Source organism: Sciurus carolinensis, chromosome 11 (genome assembly GCF_902686445.1).
Source record: "Sciurus carolinensis chromosome 11, mSciCar1.2, whole genome shotgun sequence".
NCBI lineage: Eukaryota > Metazoa > Chordata > Mammalia > Rodentia > Sciuridae > Sciurus > Sciurus carolinensis.
Genome location: NC_062223.1, coordinates 26,928,504 through 26,940,352, shown reverse-complemented (window position 1 = coordinate 26,940,352; position 11,849 = coordinate 26,928,504). Strand labels below are relative to the sequence as shown.

Genomic DNA, 11,849 nt, shown 5'->3' with positions numbered 1-11,849 from the left:
TAGAGCTATATCCTGGAAATGTGCACTTCAACAAGAATCCTAACTAACTCTGACACAAAATTTTGATTACAGACAATAAATTAATCTGAATGGAATATTTTTATAATAAAAATAATATAGTACCTGAGTCTTTATTCAAAAGGTTTATATACCAACAATATCATCCTTTCATGTATTCATCGCATAGCTTACACTCTTAAATATTTTAGTCTTTTCTCTTAAGTAGTTGAAGAATAAAATAATTTTACATTTTGTGATTGTTTCTTCACTAAAATTAACTTTTGACCCAGAGTTTCTTCATAGCATTTTTCACCTCTGCATTCCTGAGAGTGTAGATTAAAGGGTTTAACATAGGAGTTATCATTGTATAAAACACAGCCACAGCTTTATCAGTGGGGAAGGTAGTCACTGGGCGCAGATACACAAATATGCAGGGCACGAAGAATAAGATAACTATGGTGATGTGAGAGACACAGGTGGAGAGGGCCTTACGCCTTCCCTCCAAGCTGTGAGACTTCAGAGTATATAGGATGACCGCATAAGAGACAATCAGGAGGAGAAAGTTTAATAGGCAGATGAACCCACTGTTGGCAGCAACAAAAAGCCCGAGGGTACGGGTGTCCATGCAGACAAGTTTCAACAAAGGATTCAAGTCACACATAAAGTGGTCTATGACGTTGGGGCCGCAGAAAGGTAGCCAGACCGTGAAGAGGATCTGAATGGTTGCATGGACAAAGCCTCTGGCCCAGGCCACCCCCACCAGAAGGCTGCACACCTGGTGGTTCATGATGACCCTGTAGTGCAGGGGTTTACAGATGGCTACATAGCGGTCATAGGCCACCACTGTGAGAAGAATAATTTCAGCAGCCCCAAAGAGATGCTCAGCAAAGACTTGTGCCATGCATCCACAAAAAGAGATGGTTTTGTTCACAGAAAGAGAGTCAGCTAGCATTTTAGGAATCATAGATGATAAACAGCAGCCATCTATCAGGGACAGGTAAGTCAGGAAGAAGTACATGGGAGTCCTGAGGGCCCTGCTGGTGCTGATGGTGACCATGATGAGCAGGTTTCCTGCCAAGGTGACCAAGTAGACAGTTAAAAAGACAACAAAAGAAAATTTCTGAAGCTCCATATTTGGGGTCAAACCCAAAAGGATGAACTCCGTCACATTATTCATCCTCACCATGAATTCAGTTTATGTTGCAGGTGACCATCCTGAAAAATAGAAAGCCAGATTCCTTCTCAATAAAAGGATTTTCACTTAGTGAATAAATAAGTCCACAGCTGCCTTATTGTTTTCTAGTCTATCATGTAGGAAGAACAAGCACAAAACCATGTTAACCATTTCTCCAAACGATAATGTAGGTGTATTTATTTTGTTCTTTATACTTTCCTGATGTCTTTGAATCTTCTGTAGTAAAGACAATTGTGTAGTTTTTTTAAAAAATAAGATAGAAAAAAAATACTATGCCTCATGTTTCAAGAGCCAGTCAGTGATGTGGCTTTAACAGAGCAGGCAGATATACTTACCAGAAAAAAAATGTTGTACTAAATTTCAGTCCTACAAAAACAACTGAGGTACACACATAGATCCTTTATGAGTTATCCTTTTTCCTACTTCGCCACCAGCAGCTTCTCACCTTCTTCAGTACTTCAATGGTGCTACTGTGTTTGTCCAAGCCCAGGAATTGTACATGCTCCTCTGTCTGTGTTCAAACTTTGAGTCCTTGAAGGCTAAAGTCCTCTCTCACCACAATGAAACTCACTTTTTGGTATTCCTAGTGCTGGCCAAAATGTAAACATTCATAAAATATTTACTGAGAGAAGAAGAAAAGAGGCAAAGGGGAATTAAAATGGAAGAAAGAAAACAAGAGGAAGAAAATAGTAATACATTAAAGTCAAAGAAAGAGAAATCAGTTTAAAATCCAGACATTTTGGAGTCCTGAATCTAACCATTGCTAACAACATAATATGTACTTTATAGCTCTGTGTTTCATGTTTTTCTATTAATCTAGAGGTAAATGTACCTTACCTGTGTTTAGGACTGTTATAAAGATTAAAATCACTTTCAATGTAGTGCTATTGTTGTTGTATGAATTACTGTTCTCATGGAAGTATCCCTAAATAAAACTAAAAATTGTCACTGAACATTTTTGAAAGGCAAAGAATCTGAAAGAATAGCCGCCCAAGTGAATGGAACAAGAGAGATAAGGACACATGTCAAAAATAAAGAATAAAACAAATAAAAAGAGAAAGAAGGAAAAGTATCCTTAGCATAGAAATTGAATTATTGTTCATTTTGTTTTCTCACTTTGTAGGAGTAGTTGCTCATTCATTTCATTAATTTATTTGCTAAAGCCATCTGCCAAAACATAGAAGATATAATCCTTCCAAATTTGACTCTTTTATGACTGAGTGTGGAGATTCCAGAAAACATTAAACCTAGGTCACTATTCAGATAAATGCTTAGTCGATTCATCTCTGTATCTATGGTGATCCCAATATTAGAAGTTACCAAACATTTAAAGAGAGTGCAAGAAAGGGTATGTATAAAGAAGGAGCATAAAAGAGGAAGGAGTGGAGAAAACAAAGGAAAGAAAATAAGAGAGGAAGGAGAAGAAGGAGAAAAGGTGGAGCAAAGTGAGGAGGAAAGAGAAAGAAGAATAAGAAGAGAAAGATGGACATAAAGTTGTGTAGGGAAGATGCATTTTTATGTAGATGTGTCACCAAATTTCGAAGAAGTGTTCATTTGAAATCCAAAATTTGGATTAAAAGTTAAATAAATCTAAAGATTTTATCAAATTTACTTGCTAACTGTGGCTTTCAGGATTAGTATCAGAAAGAAATTGCTGGTGTATAAATGTCATAGATTGTTCTGGTTTCATAGATGAAAACTACTAAAAGGGGCTCATTTTTTTTTGCACAACTTAATATTAGAATTATGAACAGCTAACTTTTTATCAGTGGGTTCTTTGCAGACCCAAAAATACTTAAAGTAGACTGTATTAGAATTTGCTTCATTAAGAAGTATGTGCAGAATAATTTATTGTAAAAAATAAAATCAGCATTTCCAGAAAAGAAAAGCCTAAAGGAAAATATAAAAGAAAAGTATTGTTCTGCTACTTACCGAGGGTCACCCCAATCCTTTACCTCTGGAACTTCTCAATTTGGCCTCAACTTGTTCTGATAATAAATCAGACACGTTGACTTCATGTTTAAGTGGAATCTGGATTTTGAAGGGAGTGACGTGGTTTCACCAGGTGTGGTCCATTCCCGTTTCTATGGGACTCATAGAAATCTTAGAGTTTTCATGATTTTTGTGTAGAACTTGAGCTCACAGCCTTGAGTTTTGCCCTAAGAACTAGGTGGTCATTGCCAAAGCTGGGAAAGCAAATCCAATTATCTAACACCAGGAACTAATAAAAAGTCCCTTGGATGAGAAATCTCCTGAAACTGGTTCTTACAAGTGTTTTTTTAAGCATCATGGCCTGGTGCAGAGCCACATATTTTAGCATTTGGGACTCAGGTTTCCTTCTCCCAACACTGTTCTCTCTGGACTGCCTGGTAGAGGCAGTACCTTTGAGATAAGTTCTGCCCAGAAATGCTCACTTCCTGGCCTGCTGAAGTCCTTAGATTCTCCCAGTTCAGGTACACGAATTTTATACAAGTGGGCAACTCCCCTGACACTATTTTCCCAAAGGAAGAGCACTTTTTAAGAGCCTTTACCAAAAGGTGGATCACTCACCCATCCTTCTACTGTCTCTCTGCTAGTGAAAGACCTTTTGATAAAAGTTTGACTTCATCTGAGGGACTGGAATGATCCATCAGGCTGCAGTTAGAATCTGAGTGATTTATCTTTTTCTTTTTTAACAAATATTCTTTTACTATCTTTCCTATTTCACAGATGAGAAGACTGAGGCACTAAGAATTTAATTTGCCAAATATTAAAAGTGTGTAGGGGGCAGAACTAATATTTAAATTAAAAAAGTCTGCCATCAAAGCCCAAATAGTGACTCTGGACTCAGGATGCGATGCAATAATTCAACTATTAAAAAAAAAAAAAAAAAAAGAGTAGTTGGGCTGGAATGTAGCTTAGTGATAGAGTGCTTGCCTGATAAGCATGAGGTCCTGGGTTCAATCCCCAGCTCTGCAAAAAATAATAAATAAATAAAAATAAAAGAGTGATAAGCTCTATAACAACAGACATGGTGCTCTATGTCCATGCAGTGGGAAAAGGCCGACCTTGGGTAAAAGTGAGAGTCTTCAAGGAAGATCTTCCTGAGAAGTGATAATCAAGTTAAAGCCTAAAGATCTCCTCCAAGGCCTGGGTGAGAAAAGTCAGGTGGTGCTGGGGAAGATAGACAAGTTTGGTGAACAGCACACAAGGTACCTGTGGGAGAGCTCCAGGTGCATTTGTAGTCTACTCTGTTTTAAACTCAAACCAATCAGCTGCCTTTTTCCAAAGGTATGTCCAACTGCACTATAGACTTTCGTTGTCACTCTCAATTAACAGAAATTACTCAAAGAGAAAAAGCTAAAGTACTTCAGGCAATAGGAAACCCTAGTTGTATCAAATTCGCCAACACACAACCAAAGACTGCACAGTAGAAAGCACACAGACATTGAAACACGCAGAGCAGTTTCTCAGAGAAGCTCAGTCATAAAAATGGTGTTTTTAAACCAAGAAATAAGAAAACAAAGCTAGGCACAAAAGACAAACACTGTGTGGTTTCCCTTATCTGGGATACAGGAAAGTAGTACTAGAAGAGAGTTTATAGTAGTAAATATCTATACCAAGAAAAAAGAAATATCTCACGTAACCCAACTTTACACCTCAAGGAACCAGGAGGATAGGAGAAATGCACTAAGCTTTAAGTCAGTAGCAGATAAGCAATAATAAAGATTAGAGCAGAAGTAAATAAAATAGAGATGGGGAGAACAATAGCGTGAATAAAACGCTAAGCATTAGGTTTTTGCAAGGTAGTTAGCAAACCCTTAGATAGATCAGTGAAAAAAAAAAAAAGAAGGAACACTCACATAAATAAAATGGTATATAAAAATAAGACATTATAATGAAGGTCTAAGAAATAAGGACTCTAATAGATTACTATAAACAATAATACATTAATAAATTTGTTAACCTTGAATAAATAGATAAATTCCTAGAAATGAATAACCTGACAAAACTCAGTCAAGAAGAAAGAGAAATTTTGAATGGGTCAATAATGAATAAGGGGTTTGACAAGTAATTGAAAATCTCCCCCCAAAAATATCCCAGGACTTTGTCTTCACGTGTTCTAACAAACATGTAGCAAGAACAAATACAAATCCTTCTTAAATTCTTTAAATAAAAAAGAACATTTCCAAGTTCATTCTCTGAGGTCAGCATTACCTGATACCAAAGCCAGATAATGACACCATGAGAAGATAAAACTACAGGCCGATATTCCTGATGAACACAATGTGAAATTCTCAAGAAATAATAGCAAATGAAATTAAACAGCCAGTGAGAAGGACTGAGCACCTTGATCAAATGGGATTTATCCCTGAAATGCAGGATAGATCAACATATGAATGTCAATCAATGTGATACACACTAAACAGAAAAAAATCATCTCAACAGACACAGGAAAAGCACCTGACAAAATGCTAATCATGAGGGGAAAGGACTCTCAACCAAAAATAGGAAGGAATCTGCCTCAAACAATAAAGGTCATACATGAAAAACCTAGAGCTAACGTTATAATCAACAAGGTCAAATTAACAGCTTTATGTCTAGAACTCCTGTAATTCAAAGATGACCATTCTTGCTACTTCTGTTAAACAGCACAGGAAGTCTTAGAAAAACTATACCAAAAAGAAAAAACAAAAAAAAAAAGACACCCAAATATTAAAGAAAGAACTAAAATCACCTCAGTTTGCAAAGGATATGACCATATACATTAAAACCCCTATGGATTCACCATCACCATCATCAAAACAAAAACTGTGTGAACTAAAACATCAATTCAGTAGAGTTGTAGGACATGAAGTAAAGAAACAAAAGTCATATTTTTATATACAAATAAGTAGTTTTTATAAAAGCAGTGAAAAAGTCTAGTTTTCTGTTACTAAAAAGTCTACTTAGTAATAAACTTAAAATATGAAAGATTTATACACTAATATTATAAAATATTGATAAAAAATAAAGGAGATAAAGATAAATACAAAAATGTTACATGTTCATAGATTACAAGAATTATACTGCTGAAATGTTTATAATACCCAATTGATCTACAAAGTCAAGGCAATGCCATTAGAAATGCCAACAACATTCTTCATAGCAATATTTTTTTTTAAAAAATCACTTGGAACCACAGAAAACTATGAATAGCCAGGGAAATCTTCAGTAAGAAGAAATAACCATCAGATATTATACATTCTTATTTCAGAATATATGACAAGGTTACAGTAATCTAAACCATGTAATATTGGTACATAAAGAAATATACAGATAATCGCTATATACAAAAATCAACTCAATGTGAGAATAACCACCCCTGCTTGCTTACGAGTGCAATTTTTATGGTATGTCTTTTCCATCATGTCACCTTCCATCTGTGGATACTTCTGCCTGTGAAGTAACTCTTTTGTAGACAGCATATTGTTGGGTAGTGTTCTTCAATCCAATATTCCAACTCATGTCTTTTGATTAAAGCATTTAAACAGTTTACATTCAATGTTACTATAGACAGAAAGTGGATTTCAAGCCAAAATAAATCAAAAGAGACAAAGAAATTCACTTCATACTAAAGAGAATCATAAAACAACAAGATATAAGGATTGTAAATATTTATTCCCCAAACAATGGTGTATCTACATACATAAAACAAACCCTTCTAAACATTAAGAATCAAATAAATCACAATACAATAATAATGGGGGATGTTAATACTAGAGAAATCATCCAGAAATGAATAAAGATTCTACACAACTAAAAAATACAATTACACTGGAGAAAAGATAGCCACTTCAACAAATGGTTCTGGGAAAACTGGAAATCTATATGTAATAGAATGAAAGTTATTTCTCACCCTGACAAAAATAAACTCTAAGTGAATCAAATAACCAGGAATTATACCAGAAAACCTGCACATACTAGAAGAAAATTTAGGCCCAACACTTCAACATATTGACTCAGGAACAAATTTTCTTAATAACACTACATTTTTCAACCCCACAATTAATAAATAGAATGGCAACAAACTAAGAAGCTTCTTCATAGTAAAGGAAACAATCAAGAGCATGAAGAAAGAGCCTACAGAATGGGAAAAAAATCTTTACCACCTGTACCTCAGATAGATAATATACAAAGAACTCAAAAAACTTAACACCAAAAACAATAACCCGGGCTGGGGATATAGCTCAGTCAGTAGAGTACTTGCCTTGCAAGCACAAGGCCCTGGGTTCGATCCCCAGCACCACAAAAAACAAACAAACAAACAAACAAAAAAACAATAACCCAATCAACAAAGGGGCAATGGAACAGAACAAATTCTTCTCTAAAGAAGAAATATGAATGGTCAACAAATATATTTTAAAAAGTTGCACATCTCTAGCAATTAGATAAATGCAAATTTAAAACCACAATGAGATTTCATCTCAACCAGTCAGAATGGCAACTATAAAGAATACAGTAAAACAGATGTTGGCGAGGATGTGGGGAAAAGGAAATGCTCACACATTGTTGGTGAGACAGCAGATTGGTGTAACCCCTCTGGAAAGCAGTATGGAGATTTCTCAAAAAACAAGGAATGGAACCAACATTTGACCCAGACTCCTTGGGGATTTAAAATCAGCATACTACAGTGATGTTGAGAGCAGGGTGGTATCTGTGCTGCTAACTGTCTCAAGGACAAATAGGACTGCTGGGCCCCTGTGCTTACCAAGGTTGTTAAGAGATATTTGTCCGAGGAATGTGCAGTTGCCTGGAGACCTTATCCGTCAAGGACGAGAGCAGGGCCTAGCCCCGACTCAGCTCCTGAATAGTTCACCCTTTCCCTCCTCCCTTCTTCCTCTAGGACCGTCCAGTTCTGGCCGGACCCAATGAAAATCAAATAGATTGACCGGACCCAACTAGGGGAGGTTTAGCTGTTCGAATGTTAGCCAATTAGAAGAACACTGTAAAACTGCTTGCTTTTCCTTATAAAAACCCTGCTGATGAGGGCTCGGGGCCTCTCCTAGCGTCGTTGATTAAGGACGCAGAGGACCGGGTTTGAACTCGCTAACAAATGACTCTTTGCTGCTTGCATTGATCATGGTCTCTGGTGGTCCTTGTGGGGTCTCAAGCCTTTGGGCACAACATATGGGGGCTCGTCCAGGATCCCCAAGCCCACCCAGACACCTGATCATAGAGTCATAAGTGACATCTTCCACCGGTGAGTAAGGCATTGCCATGTGTTTTCTGGTCTGAATTGCCTACAGGCTCTGGTTCTGGGCTGGCACAGTCCTGGCGGATGCGCTATAAGACCCCAGCAGGGTCTCGGGAGACGTCCCCTCGACCCATCTGGTGACATTTGTCACATCTGAGCAGCGGGTGCTGCATTCTGGCGATTCGTCACATCTGGTGGCATTATTGTCACATCTGAGCAGCGGGTGCTGCATTCTGGCGATTCGTCGCATCTGGTGACATTATTGTCACATCTGAGCAGTGGGTGCTGCATTCTGGCGATTCGTCGCATCTGGTAACATTCTTGTCACTTCTGAGGAGCTTGTGCTGCACTCTGAGCAGTTTGTGCTGCATTCTGGGTGAATTTGTCACTTCTGAGCAGCTTGTGCTGCACTCTGAGCAGTTTGTGCTGCATTCTGGGTAAATTTGTCACTTCTGAGCAGCTTGTGCTGCACTCTGAGCAGTTTGTGCTGCATTCTGGGTGAATTTGTCACCTCTGAGCAGCTTGTGCTGCATTCTGAGCAGTTTGTGCTGCATTCTGGGTGAATTTGTCACTTCTGAGCAGCTTGTGCTGCATTCTGAGCAGTTTGTGCTGCATTCTGGGTGAATTTGTCACTTCTGAGCAGCTTGTGCTGCATTCTGAGCAGTTTGTGCTGCATTCTGGGTGAATTTGTCACTTCTGAGCAGAGTCTGCGCTGCTTCTGAGCAGCTTCAGTATTGCATTCGGACAACTGGCCACATCTGGTTAACTCTTTGTCCCATTTGGGCTTTGTGTGGCACCTGGGAAACTACAAAATACCAGCTAGCCAATTTTTGATTTAGCATGCTATGTGTCTGTCTGTTTGTGTATTGTACTATATGGTCTTTACTCTTGCCTTCTATTAAATTCTTCATTGTGTTAATCCAATCTTAGGCTTAGGGATACTCATTGCAGGGTACTTTGCAGTCCTTCTCCTTGTTCCTGAGAGATTTATTTACTCCAATCCCCCTAGGCAGAGAGCTCAGCAGCTCCATTCCTCAAAAGTAGTAAGAAATAATGTTTTGTGATTTTCTGCATTCAAACCTAACCTGATTTCTCAACCAGAAAAAAAAGGGTTAAAAGAGTCCTGGGTGATCCTCCCTCCCCCCTGCCTGGCCTTGCTGAAGCCTGCATTGGAATGTAGGCTGCAGCAGTCTCAGCGGGAAAGGGGGGTAACCTGAAGATAAGAGAAAGAAAACAAAAGGGTGTCTGTTTTAAACTTATGGGTTGCTACACAGAACTAATTCATTTTCCAGGATTCTTGTTTTGTTTAACTAATTCATTTTCCAGGATTCTTGTTTTGTTTAACTAATTCATTTTCCAGGATTCTTGTTTTGTTTTGTTTTTCTTTAATGCTGTATTTTTGAGCTCATAATTTTGATCCTGCATACCTAGGTTAATGATTTTTTTGATCAGTTCTATTTTTATTCAACTAGAGTTTTTGAACATCTGTTACATTGCAATGGAGATAAAGTTACAAGGCCTTATCAAAACTGAGCGCTCCTAAAATTAAAATTTAAAAATGGATCCAAATACTTTTAATTCACGTGATTTAAAGGTTCAATTCAAATTGGGTAAACTAATAAAAGTAAAATGTCTTTGAAAATAACTCATAAGTCTCTAGGTGGTCAAACTAATGGAATGTTGATGTTAAACAATGTCTAATATCAATTGTTTCTAGGACTTTTCTTCAACAGGAAAAAGACAGCAAATACTGTTCAGGACACCTGCCTGCTTTCTTGGTTTTTACAAAATAAGTGAATTAGAGTTAACATGTATGGGATTACTCAAATGTGTTTGTTGGTGACATCTGATTAATTTGCATAATTAAAATGCTCATTGTTAAATAACATCAAGTACTCTTAACCCCTCAAATTCCATGGGGCATCATACTTAAACATTATTGGTGTTTTCATAGGTTGGTAAATTAAAAGGAGTTTAAAATTGCTTTGTGTCATTACTAAAAACAAGGTTATTAAGAGTTATGTTCTAACAGATAAAACCTCAACTCGGAGAGTGAGTGTTCCATCTGCTCCCTTACCACTTCCCCCTGCTCCCCCTCCAGTTCTGCAAAGCTCCAAGGAGCTCTTAGACTTGGATTTAGAGCTACCATCTCCCCTTTCACTGTGTTTCAGTTAGAGTTGTTTCAGAATGTGAACAGAAAGGGGTCAACAGGTAGGAAAGAGAGAATAAAAGGTTCTGGGTTTGGAAATATATTTAATAAAAAGGAAAAGAAAATGTTTCTGGGTAAGAAAGTGCCTGTGTGATGGAATACATGAGGGTCTAAGTAAGTGCTAAGAAAGTCTGTGTGTAAGTAAAGGGCAAGTTTCAACAAGTCTGTGTGTAACTAAGTTGGTTGTGTGTATGTGAGACAGCTAAAGCTATTTAAGATTTTTCCTAAGGTGAAATACTAATGTTCTGATATAAGCCAAAGTTTAAAATATATGGTAAAATAACAAGGATTTCTTAGAAACACTAATTTACTCTTAACTTTGTGTCTATTAAGTTTTATTTTTTTAAAACAATTAGTCTTAAAAATTGGGGTTTATACAATTATGGTTAAACAACTGTTAAGAGTATTGTACTATGTTACAGAGTCTAAATTTTTCTTTAAAAACTGAATTTAGTAAGATTAAAGTGTCAAGGTAACTGTGAAATGGTCACTCCTTGTATATTAAATGTATTCATATTTTCCAGGTATACAAGTTTTTAAAGCAGGAAATTTGTCAAGCTGCTATTCTCCAGAATAAACTTGTCTGTACTGGTAATATTAAACTTAAAGAGTAAATTTTATTGGGGATTTATTTCTATCATTTAATGTTCTATTATGGGACATATTATCAGTAAGGTATATGTAAAATTGGTTACTTATTTCACTGAGATAAAAATTTAAATGTAAATGCATATCTAAGAGTTAGTGACAGCCTGATTTGTTTAAAGGCTCATATTGTAGAAGGTGAAAGCATTTTGCTACACAAAAGAAAAGTTAAAAGCTCTCTCAGCCTTTCTTTGACTGATTCCTGTTCTGGATATAATGTTAGACTGTGTTAACTAATATTCATAGGGACTCAGAAATCAATATATGTAAACTTCTTAAAATGACATTTAAGAAAGAGTATAATGCACAATAGCAAAAATGGGACAACAATGACTGAGATTGGGGTCCCTGACTTCATGACTGGAGCATGCCTGGTGCCTGGGAGTGTTCCTGTGTAGGAGCACAAGATGCCTAACTGCTGTGGCAGTAGCCTCCCTGGGGAGGCTCTGTACAGGAGTCCTATCAGCTCTTACATTGATATCAGGCACACAGCTCTTGGGCAGAAAGAACTTGTTTTGCTAGATAACCAGTGTTTCATCAGTTCCCTTCTCTAGTTCCTGCCCACCTTACAGTAACTTTGGACA

At 37.1% G+C, this 11,849-nt stretch overlaps 1 protein-coding gene across 1 annotated transcript; it reads right to left on the bottom strand.

Annotated features, from left to right (window-relative positions):
- Positions 1-274: 274 nt before the first annotated feature.
- LOC124959314 (olfactory receptor 4C12-like) lies at positions 275-1,186 on the bottom strand. Its single transcript, XM_047517847.1, has one exon. The coding sequence runs from the start codon at positions 1,184-1,186 to the stop codon at positions 275-277; it is 912 nt and encodes a 303-aa protein (XP_047373803.1).
- Between the last annotated feature and the right edge of the window lie 10,663 nt (positions 1,187-11,849).